The sequence below is a fragment of the Nycticebus coucang genome, chromosome 12, assembly GCF_027406575.1.
Source record: "Nycticebus coucang isolate mNycCou1 chromosome 12, mNycCou1.pri, whole genome shotgun sequence".
NCBI classification, from domain to species: domain Eukaryota; kingdom Metazoa; phylum Chordata; class Mammalia; order Primates; family Lorisidae; genus Nycticebus; species Nycticebus coucang.
In genome coordinates, this window is record NC_069791.1 from 92,500,024 (window position 1) to 92,511,775 (window position 11,752).

Here is an 11,752-nt window from a genome sequence, read left to right on the forward strand (position 1 = left end):
AGCAAGTTATAAATTATCCCTCTTTGAAGATGATATGATCTCATTTATAGAAAAAGCTAAATTTTCCACCAAAAAACTATTAAAACCGATAAACAGTAAAATTGCAGGCTACAAAATTAACAAACATCAGTAGCATTTCTTATGCCAATAATGAACTAGATGATAAAGAAATCAAGAAAGCATCTCATTTATAATATCTACCAAACAAAACTACCTACAAATAAATTTAACCAAAGAGATGAAAGACCTCTACAAGGAAAACTACAATAAACACAGAAAGAAAAAATTAGGAGGACACTAACAAATGAAAAGATATTACATAATCATAGATCAGAAGAATTAATATTGTTTAAATAATCATACTAAAGCAGTCTACATATTCAATGCAATCCTTATCAAAATACCAATGACATTCTTCATATAAATAGAAAAAAACAATCCTAAAATTTGTATGGAACCACAGAAAGGCCTGAATAGCCAAAGCAATACTAAGTAGAAGAAAAAAGATGTGAATGCCTCACAGTACGTGACTTATTTCCAAATATACTACAAAGCTACAATATCCAAAACAGCATGGTATCAGTGTAAAAGACACATAGACCAATGGAACAGAATAGAGACCCAAGAGGTAAATCCATGTATTTACAACCAGCTGATTTTTGAAAGGCACTATAAACACATTGGGCAAAGGACACCCTCTTTAGTAAATGCTGGGAAAACTAGATATCCATATGCAGAAGATCTAAACTAGACCCCTGTTACCATATACAAAAATCAACTCAAAATGGATTTTAAAGACTTAAACATAAGACCCAAAACTATAAAACTACTAGAAGATAACATAGGAGAAATACTCCAAGACATTGCTCTAAGCAAAGATTTTATAGCTAAGACCTCAAAAGTACAGGCAACAAAAATAAACAAATGATATGATATTAAACTAAAAAGCTCTATGCAGCAAAGGAAACAGTCAACAGAGTGAACACACAGCCTGTTGAATGAGAGAAAATATTTGTAAATTGTTCAACTGACAAGGAACTAATATCCAAAACATGCAAGGAACTCAACAGCAAAAAAAAAAAAAAAATTCCATTACAGAGTGGGAAAAGGGTTTGAACAGACATTTCTCAAAAGAAAACATATAAATGGCCAATAGGTATATGAAAAAAAGCTCAAATTACTAATCATTAGGGAAAGACAAAACAAAACAATAATATATCATCTCACTCAGAAGGGGGCTGTTATCAAAAAGACAAAAAATAACAGATGCTGAGAAGGATACAGAGAAAAACTAAAAATAGGCTTGGTGCCTGTAGCTCAGTGGCTAGGGCGCCGGCCATGTACACTGGAGCTGGTAGGTTCGAACTGGCCCAGGCCTGCCAAACAACAATGACAACTATAGCCAAAAAATAGCCAGCTATTGTGGCTGGCACCTGTAGTCCCAGCTACTTGGGAGGCTGAGGCAAGAGAATCACGTAAGCCCAAGAGTTGGAGGTTGCTGTGAGCTGTGATGCCACGGCATTGTCACCGAGGGTGACATAGTGAGACTCTGTCTCAAAAAAAAAAAAAAAAAGCCCCACTAAAAACAGAACTTCTGTACAACCCAGAAAAGAAAGGAAAAGAAATCAGTATATCAAACAGATACTTGCACCCCCATGTTTATTGTAGCACTATTCACAATTGCCAGGATGTGGAATTAACCTAAGTATTCATTGATGGATGAATGAAGAAAGAAAGTATGGTATATACACACAATGGAATACTATTCAGTCATGTAAAAGAACAAAATCTTATCATTTGCATCAACATGGATGGAACCAGAGGTCATGATATTGAGTGAAATAGACCAGGCACAGAAAGACAAATATTCCATATTTTCATTCATATGTGAGAGCTAAAAAAGTTCATCTCATGGAGATAGTAAATGAAATGATAGTTATCAGTGTCTCGGAAGGCTATGGGGGGAGACGAAAAGAGGTTAATTAACGGGCACAAACATACAGTTAGATAGAAGGAGTAAGTTCTAACACAGTAGGGTGGCTATATTTACCAACAATATATTGTAAGGAAAATGCTCCTTACTTTTGATTGAGACATTTGTAAATATTCCACTAAACTTTTTTCTCTCTTTCCTACAGTGTATTATTCCTTTTCTCTCTCTTATAGGAATGATTTCCCTAATGAAAAGATCCCTACCCTGAGGGAAGCTGTTGCAGAGTGCCTAAACTATAACCTCACAATCTTCTTTGATGTAAAAGGCCATGCAAAAAAGGTACCATTTATACTGTGGAATTTACTTTCTTAAGAAGACATTTAAAGGCTGGGTGCATGGTTCATGCCTGTAATCCTAGTACTCTGGGAGGCTGAGGGAGGCGGATCTCTTGAGCTCAGAAGTTCAAGACCTGCCTGAGCAAGAGCAGACCCCTATCTCTAAAAATAAGTGGGCACTGTGGCAGGTGCCTGTAGTCCCAGCTAGTCAGGAGCCCTAGGCAAGAGGATTGCTTGAGCCCTAGAGTTTGAGGTTGCTGGGAGACATGATGCCACAGCACTCTTCCCAGAGCAACAAAGTAAGACAACTGTCTCAAAAAGAAAAAAATTAGTCATGGCGCTTGTGGCTCAAGCAGCTAAGGCGCCAGCCACATACACCTGAACCAGCGGGTTCAAATCCAGCCTGGGCGACCAAACAATGATGGCTGCAACCAAAAAATAGCTGGGTGTTGTGGAGGGCGCCTGTAGTACCAGCTACTTGGGAGGAGTAGGCAGGAGAATTGCTTGAGTCCAGGAGTTGGAGGTGGCTGTGAGCTGTGATGCCACAGCATTCTACCCAGGGCGACAGCTTGAGGCTCTGTCTTTAAAAAAAAAAAAATGTGGCGGCACCTGTGGCTCAGTCAGTACAGTGCCAGCCCCACATGCCGAGGGTGGTGGGTTCAAATCCAGCCCCGGCCAAACTACAACAAAAAAATAGCTGGGCGTTGTGGCGGGCGCCTGTAGTCCCAGCTGCTCGGGAGGCTGAGGCAAGAGAATCGCGTAAGCCCAAGAGTTAGAGGTTGCTGTGAGCCGTGTGACATCATGGCACTCTACCCAAGGGCGGTACAGTGAGGCTCTGTCTCTACAAAAAAAAAAATTAATTGCTAGTCATTTCCAAAATTAACTATATTTTCTCTTAAAAATTATTTATGTGTGAGCGGCACCTGAGCTCAGTGGGTAGGGCACCAGCCACATACACTGAGGCTGGTGGGTTAGAACCTGGCCCAGGCCTGCTAAAACAACAATGACAACTGCAACAACAACAACAAAATAGCCAGGCGTTGTGGTGGGCACCTGAGTCCCAGCTACTTGGAGGCAAGAGAATCATTTAAGCGCAAGAGTTTGAGGTTGCTATGAGCTGTAATGCCATGGCACTCTACCGAGGGCGACAAAGTAAAACTCTGTCTCAAAAAAAAAAAAATGATTTATATAAATTATAAAGTACTTAATATAAGTATACAATGTAAAAATCTATATCTATTAAGGAAACAGTAAGTTGTGGAACTTTATAACCTTTTACCTTTTATGGAACCTTTGAACACCTTTTAGTATCCTACAACCAGCACTAGAAGAAAGAGTCAAATTTCTTTTATTTGCATAAAGCATTTACAAAAGATAGTAAGTAATCAGTAAACAAGCATTTCTGGAGGCGAGTGCGGTGGCACGGTGGCTCACTCCTGTAATCCTAGCACTCTGGGAGGCCGAGGTGGGTAGATCACCTGAACTCAGGAGTTCAAGACCAGCCTGAGCAAGAGTGAGAGCCTAACCCTAAAAATAGCCGAGCGTTGTGGTAGGCACCTGTAGTCCCAGCTACTTGGGAGGCTGAGACAGGAGGATTACTTGAGCCTGAGAGTTTGAGGTTGCTGTGAGCTGTGATGCTATAGCACTCTACTGAGGGCAACAAAGTGAAACTGTCTCAAAAAAAAAAGATACATTTCTGGGATAGACCATTCAAGTAACCTCATAAAAACAAATTTAGGAGTTGTACACAAGCCAGATGTGTACACAAGCTTGTACACAAGCCAGATGCAGTTGTTGCCAATTGCATCTGGCTTTTAAATTAAGGACCTTAAATAGACAACTACAAGCTAAATTTAAAGAAACTTCGACATTTAAAGCTTTTAATAGTGAACAGAATATGTATCTTTTACATAGTCTTCCCTCTATAATTTCTATCCTTTATTTTAGTTTTGTTATTTAGTGATTTTAGTAAGTATACTTTTATTGGAGAATTACTTTATTTCTTCAAATGTGTATGACAGTGCTAGATAAAATTTTAAATTTTAGAATATGCACCTCTATTCATAAAAACATATTATTGCAATTAAAATTGATGGGGAAATATGTTCAGATCACGTTTTTTCTCTTAAAACCAGCTTTTCAAGAACAAGTATTTTTTTCCAATTTGGGCAATTTGAGCATTTTTCCCCTAGCACTGTCTATAATCGGTTAATGTCCATCTACTGGTTAAGAATTCTGATGATGCCACTTTTTTTTATTATTAATCCCATAATACAGGTGGAACCAGCTGCTAAAATCTGAAATGTGTGCCTAAGATCTAATTTTATTACAACAAACTCTCATTTTTGAAGAAAGAAGAGAATGTTAATTTATTATTTCAATGAACTGATGTGTTGGGTATATCTGTTTCTAATTGGTCTGCACCAGAGACACTTGGAATTCCTGGAGAATACCTCGTGATCTGAAAATGTCCAGGGTGGGATTGAGTAACATGTATTTTTAATGAGCACCTCAGGTTTTGTTGCTGATGCAGCCCTCATTGGGAACCCTAATAGGCCCCACATTTCACCCATGGCGTACTGACGATTTTCATGCTTATTCCCTTAGAATAAGAAAGAAAAAGTAGAAAAAAATTTTTAAAAAACATCCAGGTGTTTGAGTTTTCTAGATGGGTGCTCACAAGTATTCCACCAAAACTGCATAGAACATAGTGATCTAAATCACCAAAATGGTAGTGTAGAGGACAACTGTTGGCAACAAAATGGAGCTAGTAGAGCAGAGTAGCCAAGATCACAGTCTTTGGAGTCCTACAGACCTTTACTGAGCTCTGTCACTTTAGTTTTCTCCTGGGCAAAATGAGAATAATAAAAGAAACTTCCACAATAGGGTTGTTATGAGAATTGAATTAGTAGTGTAGGCAAAGAGTTACTGCAGTGCATGTGTTAATTCAAATACCAAGAAAACATCTCTAGTCCTGCAGTTCTTTCAGTTATTAGTGAAGAGGAAGCATGACATGAATGATTTCTGTGTTTTGGTTTTTTTTTTTTGTTTTTTTTTTTGAGGGGAGAATGAATTTTGTTGCTTATATTTAGTTATGGGTTATGTGTGACATTCCAAAAATTAGCAGTATTTCAAGCATTGTGATGCAGCAGCATTGAGTCCACATAATGTCTAGTGTCCTTTCTGTTGTCAGCTGCTATCGCTGTCAATTCAGCAGGGGTTACAAAATGTCAGTATTTAAAGTCTACTGTGGCCTTTTCATTTATTAGCTGTACTACTAATGACCCACATGGCACATTTTCAAAATCAAAACCACCAGAACAGTACTTTCAAACCATCGACGTACTGTGTGTTCCTTAGCCACACCCTTCCCAAACACTTCATTGATGCTTCAAGCTGTCTGTGCTGGCACTGACTGTGCAACAGAACTCATATTTGAAAGTAATATGAACTTCTGCCTTATCCATGGTTTCACAAAAATTGCTCTAAAAAAAATGTGAAAGATAATCGAGCCAAAACATGTATTTGAAAGAATGAAGATGTACCTTCACAATAAAAATAAAACAAGGCGGCGCCCATAGCTCAGTGGCTGGCAGGTTCGAACCCGGCCTGGACCAGCTAAACAACAATGATGACAACTGCAACCAAAAAAAAATAGCCGGGCGTTTTGGTGGGCGCCTGTAGTCCCAGCTACTCCGGAGAATGACTTAAGCCCAGGAGTTGGAGGTTGCTGAGAGCTGTGACGCTACGGCACTCTACTGAGAGTGATACAGTGAGACTCTGTCTCAAAAAATAAATGCATAAATAAATAAATAACAAGTGTCAAAGTGAAATGTCAGAAATACCAACTGTAAAACTTTGTACTTACGCAAATCAAACAGTTCATTCTTAATAATCTAATATAGAAAGAAACTTCTGTTCACTTTGAGAAGAATTAGTAGATTTCCAGCCCTTCCCAGTTCCCCCCTCATCCCCTTGCTTCTCCTTCCATGTTGGTGATGGATGATGTGTCCTCCCAGCCCCCTGGACTGAGGAAATCTACCCTCTGTAGTTCCCAGGCTGCTTGGCTCACACTTCATCTAGGAGAGGCAGAAGGTGATAGAATTAGCGGTATAAAAGTACTTTTCATAGTAGCTAAACTAGGATACAAGGAAAGGAAAATTTTGTGTCCAGCCTCCTCTGGCCTACAGCCTGCCATACGTTCCAAAAGTTGGCAAAAGGGGTGTGCCTTTCATTGAGATGATCAAGCGGCACTTCCCTAACTACGTCTTTCTTTACTGCTGGTATGAGTTTAAAATAGAACCCTGTGGATAATGGAGTCTGCCAATGCTGTCATTATCACTATGTATTAGTAAACTTCGGTTTCATTTCATAGGGTTGTACTTAATATACAGGGTGGCTGTAAAGACCATATGAAATTTAAAATAATGAGACTTTATGGCCACCTGTATTATATATTTAATAATAGTTTATGGCTGGGACTGTCACATTTAAATAGATTTTAAATATGTCAATCTCTCTATTTTACAGGCTACTGATGCTCTAAAGAAAATGTATATGGAATTTCCACAACTATACAATAGTAGTATAGTCTGCTCTTTCTTGCCAGAAGTTATCTATAAGGTAATATTCAGGATTTTTTTCTTGTAGATAATATTAGGTTAACTGGTAGAGATAATAGTAGCGGGCTGAGAAAACCTAAGATACATGCCTGTTAAATTGAATTAAATCACGGTGACAGTTAAGAGGTTCCTCTTTTTTTTTTTTTTTTCTCTAGTCTCAAGCTGTTGCCCCGGGTAGAGTGCCATGGCATCACAGCTCACAGCAACCTCCAACTCTTAGGCTTAAGTGATTCTCTTGCCTCAGCCTCCCAAGTAGCTGGGACTAGAGGCACCGGCCACAATGCCCGGCTATTTTTTTTTTTTTTGGTTGTAGTAATCATCATTGTTGTTTGGCAGGCCTGGGCTAGATTCGAACCCATCAGCTCTGGTGTATGTGGCTGGCGCCCTAGCCACTTGAGCTACAGGTACCGAGCCAAGAGGTTCCTCTTTTATGTTAGTAAGAGAAACTCCAGAAGGGGAATGTACTCACACCCTATTTTATTTTATTTTATTTTAACCTTATTTTTATTTTATTTTAGACAGAGTCTCACTCAGTCACCCTGGGTAGTGGAGTGCTGTGGTGTCACTGCTCACAGCACCCTCAAACTCTGGGGCTGAAGTGATCCTCCTGCCTCAGCCTCCCACATACCTGGAACTATAGACACCCACCACTACGCCCAGCTAGTTTTTATAATTTTTGGTAGAGACAGGGTCTTGCTCTGGCTCAGGCTGGTCTTGAACTCCTGAGCTCAAGAGATCCATCCAGCTCAGCCTTCCAGAGTGTTAGGATTACAGTTGTGAGCCACTGTGCCTGGGTTCATACCTCATTTTAAAATGCCATGATTTCTTCTTAGCCCCTTCTTTTATATTGTTTACAGACTCATTTAGATTCCTTTGGTAAAAATCTCAGAACAGAAAAGAGTTATGTAGCCCAATTTCTGTTAAAGCAGAACATATGTTTAAAAAAGAACTCATAATTATGGAAAACTTAAAATATTCATAAAAATAGTATAATACAATGAACCCTCCTTGAACCATGATCTGGCTCATCTCACTCATATCCCCACTGATACTCCACAATGTTATTTTGAAGCAAATCCTAACATTCCATCCATAAACATTTCATTAAATACCTTTAAAAGTATGTCTTTTTTTTTTTTTAGACAGAGTCTCACTATGTCGCCCTCAGTAGAGTGCTGTGTTGTCACAGTTCACAGCAACTTCAAACTCTCGGACTTAAGCAATTCTCTTGCCTCAGCCTCCCAAGTAGCTGGAACTACAGGCGCCCACTACAACGCCCAGCTATTTTTTGTTGCAGTTGTCATTGTTATTTAGCTGGCCCTGGGCCGGGTTTGAACCTGCCACCCTTGGTATATGTGGCTGGCGCCATAACCACTGTGCTAGAGGTACCGAGCCAGAAGTATGCCCTTTTAGAAACAGCCATGATGTCAGGCGGTGCCTATAGCTCAGTGAGTAGGGCGCCAGCCCCATATACTGAGGGTGGTGGGTTCGAACCCTGCCCTGGCCAAACGGCAACAAAAAATAGCCAGGCATTGTGGCAGGCGCCTGTAATCCTAGCTACTTAGGAGGCTGAGGCAAGAGAATCACCTAAGCCCAAGAGCTGGAGGTTGCTGTGAGCTGTGAGGCCACAGTGCTCTACAGAGGACAATAAAGTGAGACTCTGTCTCTAAAAAAAAAAAAAAAAATAGCCATAATGGGGTGACGTCTGTGGCTCAGTGAGCAGGGCGCCAGCCCCACATACCGAGGGTGGCGGGTTCAAACCCAGCCCTGACCAAACTGCAACAACAAAAAATAAAATAGCTGGGCGTTGTGGTGGGCGCTTGTAGTCCCAGCTACTCGGGAGGCTGAGGCAGGAGAATCGCCTAAGCCCAGGAGTTGGAGGTTGCTGTGAGCTGTGTGACGCCACGGTGCTCTACTGAGGGCAATAAAGCAAAACTCTGTCTCTACAAAAAAAAAAAAAAAATAGCCATAATGCCATTGTCCCATCTTAAACTATTAACAAATATCCAACGTATAAATTTTCACTTCTCTCAGAAATGTCATAAGTGGTTTTTTGTTTGTTTTCTATAAATTGTTCATTGGAATGAGGACCCAAATAAGGTCTACGTATTATAATTTTAAATCTTAAAACCTGCAAGTTCTTTTTCTTCTTGTGTTGTGTTATAAAGAAACGAGATTATTTGTTTTGTAGAGTTTACCCAAGTCTGGATTTTGCCGATTAAAATAATATAGTTTAATACATTCTTTTTATTTCCTAGACAGTAGATCCTATCCAGATAGAAGCTGACATTAGGGTCCTGGGACTTTGTAGGAAATAAAATAGGTAGATGGGCTTGAGTTAATCAGGTCAGAGTTGATTATTCTTGGCAAGATAATTTTGTAGGTGAGGGTGTTTTTCCATCAGGAGATAGGTGACATCTGGTTCACTTTGTTGTTGTGACATCTGGTCCACTTTGTTGTTGTTGTTGTTAGCTGTTAATTGATACTTCCGTGACCAGATCTCTGTATTTATTTAGGGGGTTGCAAAAAATTTGATATTTTCATTGTGTATTTCTTCTTCTTGTATCAGTCTACTTAAATTCTATAAAAGAAATTTCTCCTCTATTATTTAGTTACCAACAGGAAGGATAAATGGATATAATCTTCCCCTTTATTTACCAGTTTCCAAGATATTAAGTTGGTTCTATAGCATTCTTCAACAGTGACCAACAAGCATACATTAAAATATTTACAGTGAAATTAGAGCCTATCAAGATAGAAGCTAACATTGAGATTAGGGTCATGGGGCTTTTTGACATTTGGAACAGTGTTTCCCAAACTTTCTTGACCATAGAAACCATCAAAATGTATGAGACTTTTCTCAAGAGGAGGGGGAGAACCCAGACTGAGGAACTCTGTCCACATCTACCCATATCTCCTGTGCCCGATTCTCATTCTCTGTTCATAGTCCCTTCTCTCATGTCCTTCTTATCCCACCTCCCCATACCCACAACTCTTTTCAGCCTTTTGCTGTGGAAAGGATCAAAGCTAACCAGCCCTTCTTGAAGTGATCATGGCGAATTATAATTAATTATATCTGGTCAGAATTTAAACTGATAGCCAGTTAAAAATTTACTCTTATGGCATTGAAATTTGACCCTGAGATTGTAATTTTCTCATATTAAAATAGGATTGATGCAGTTTTAGGATTGTGAAAAAAAAATTCTCTTTAATACTGCATATTAAATACTTCACATTTATACATCATTTTCTCAAAACGTTTACAAAAGAGAACTTATTAATAGAGATTGGAGCAGAGTACTATGATCCCTCATCTGATTGAGTACATTGGCTAAATCTAAACCAATGAGTATTAGTTGACTTATAATTATTTTACTTCTCAAAATTCCTTTTCAGATGAGAAAAACAGATAAGAATGTAATAACAGCTTTGACTCACAGACCTTGGAGCCTTAGCCATACAGGAGATGGGAAACCACGCTTCGATTCTTTCTGGAAACATTCCATGTTTGTGGTAATGGACATTTTGCTCGATTGGAGCATGCATAATATCTTGTGGTACCTGTGTGGAATTTCAGCTTTCCTCATGCAAAAGGATTTTGTATCCCCGTAAGTTGGAAGGTTTTTTGTTTTCTTCTGACACATTTCCTGAATGCTTTTCTTGGAAGGCATAACAGAGTTGACATCCAGGATTGGTTCTGACCTGCAAAGCTTACAGTGCCTCTAAATTGGAAAGCTGCTGGCTTCTTAGGTGGGGAGAATTCAAGCATATTTCACCATTTCCTTTTTTTTTTTATTTTTTTTTTGTAGAGACAGAGTCTCACTTTATGGCCCTCGGTAGAGTGCCGTGGCCTCACACAGCTCACAGCAATCTCCAACTCCTGGGCTTAAGCGATTCTCTTGCCTCAGCCTCCCAAGCAGCTGGGACTACAGGCGCCCGCCACAACGCCCGGCTATTTTTTGGTTGCAGTTTGGCCGGGGCTGGGCTTGAACCCGCCACCCTCGGTATATGGGGCCGGCGCCTTACCGACTGAGCCACAGGCGCCGCCCACCATTTCCAAAATATTGAGTTGGTTCTATAGCATTCTTCTTTTCTTCAGATTCATCAGATATTCTTGGGTTTTTTTTAGCATATTGAGAAAAACTGAATCTTCCAAACTGTAGTGAGGAAATTATTTTATTTCTTACGCTAGGCTCATTTTGAAAACCAACACAAGATGTCAAGTAGAGCCATGGTGAAGGCATCTGTAGGCACCAGCCTCACTCCTAGTATTTTCCCTCCTGCTTACCTGTACGTCGTAGGCTCTATAGGCCACATATTGTCCAAAAAACCTTCCATTCCCTAACCTGATGGCAATCTCTGAATCTTTCTTTTGGCACATTTATAGCTGTATATTTCAGCAGATTAGAGTTGTAAGTTTCATTTTAGACATACATGTGTCTAATTCAGTAAATATTTGGTGAGTTGCCCATACTATTGTATGGTACCATATTAAGAAGCTAAAGATGCAGTGTTGAAGAAACAAAGCCATGGTCACTGCCTTCATGGAGTTCACAGCCAAATCCAAGAGAGAGGGAGGGAGAGAGAGACTGATCAAATAAAAAGCCAATAAACATAAAATTACAACTAAGATATCTAAAATGCATGCCATGTAGGAGAGAACATTGTGCGTAGCCTGTGTCATCTGAGCTAGTCTGAGTTGTCAGGGAAAGCGTTCCCAAGGAAGTGGTAATTAAGCTAGGAGCTGAGGGTGAATAAGATCTGGGGTAACCCAGCAGAGGGAAAGACACCCGCAAATGTGTTATGGCAGGAAGGAGCATCGTTCTTGCAAGAAATTGAAAGAAAATTAATATTCTGCAGCA

At 39.7% G+C, this 11,752-nt stretch overlaps 1 protein-coding gene across 3 annotated transcripts in view; it reads left to right on the plus strand.

The window, feature by feature from the left end:
* GDE1 (glycerophosphodiester phosphodiesterase 1) overlaps positions 1–11,752 on the plus strand; it is a 41,562-nt gene that overhangs the window by 20,103 nt on the left and 9,707 nt on the right. For 2 of the 3 annotated variants that reach the window (XM_053556255.1, XM_053556257.1), the window contains exons 3-5: positions 2,167–2,272; positions 6,799–6,891; positions 10,287–10,498. In XM_053556255.1, coding sequence (XP_053412230.1) covers positions 2,167–2,272; positions 6,799–6,891; positions 10,287–10,498 — 411 coding nt within the window. The remainder of the gene's footprint in view (positions 1–2,166; positions 2,273–6,798; positions 6,892–10,286; positions 10,499–11,752) is intronic. The other variant, XM_053556256.1, reaches the window with a different exon arrangement.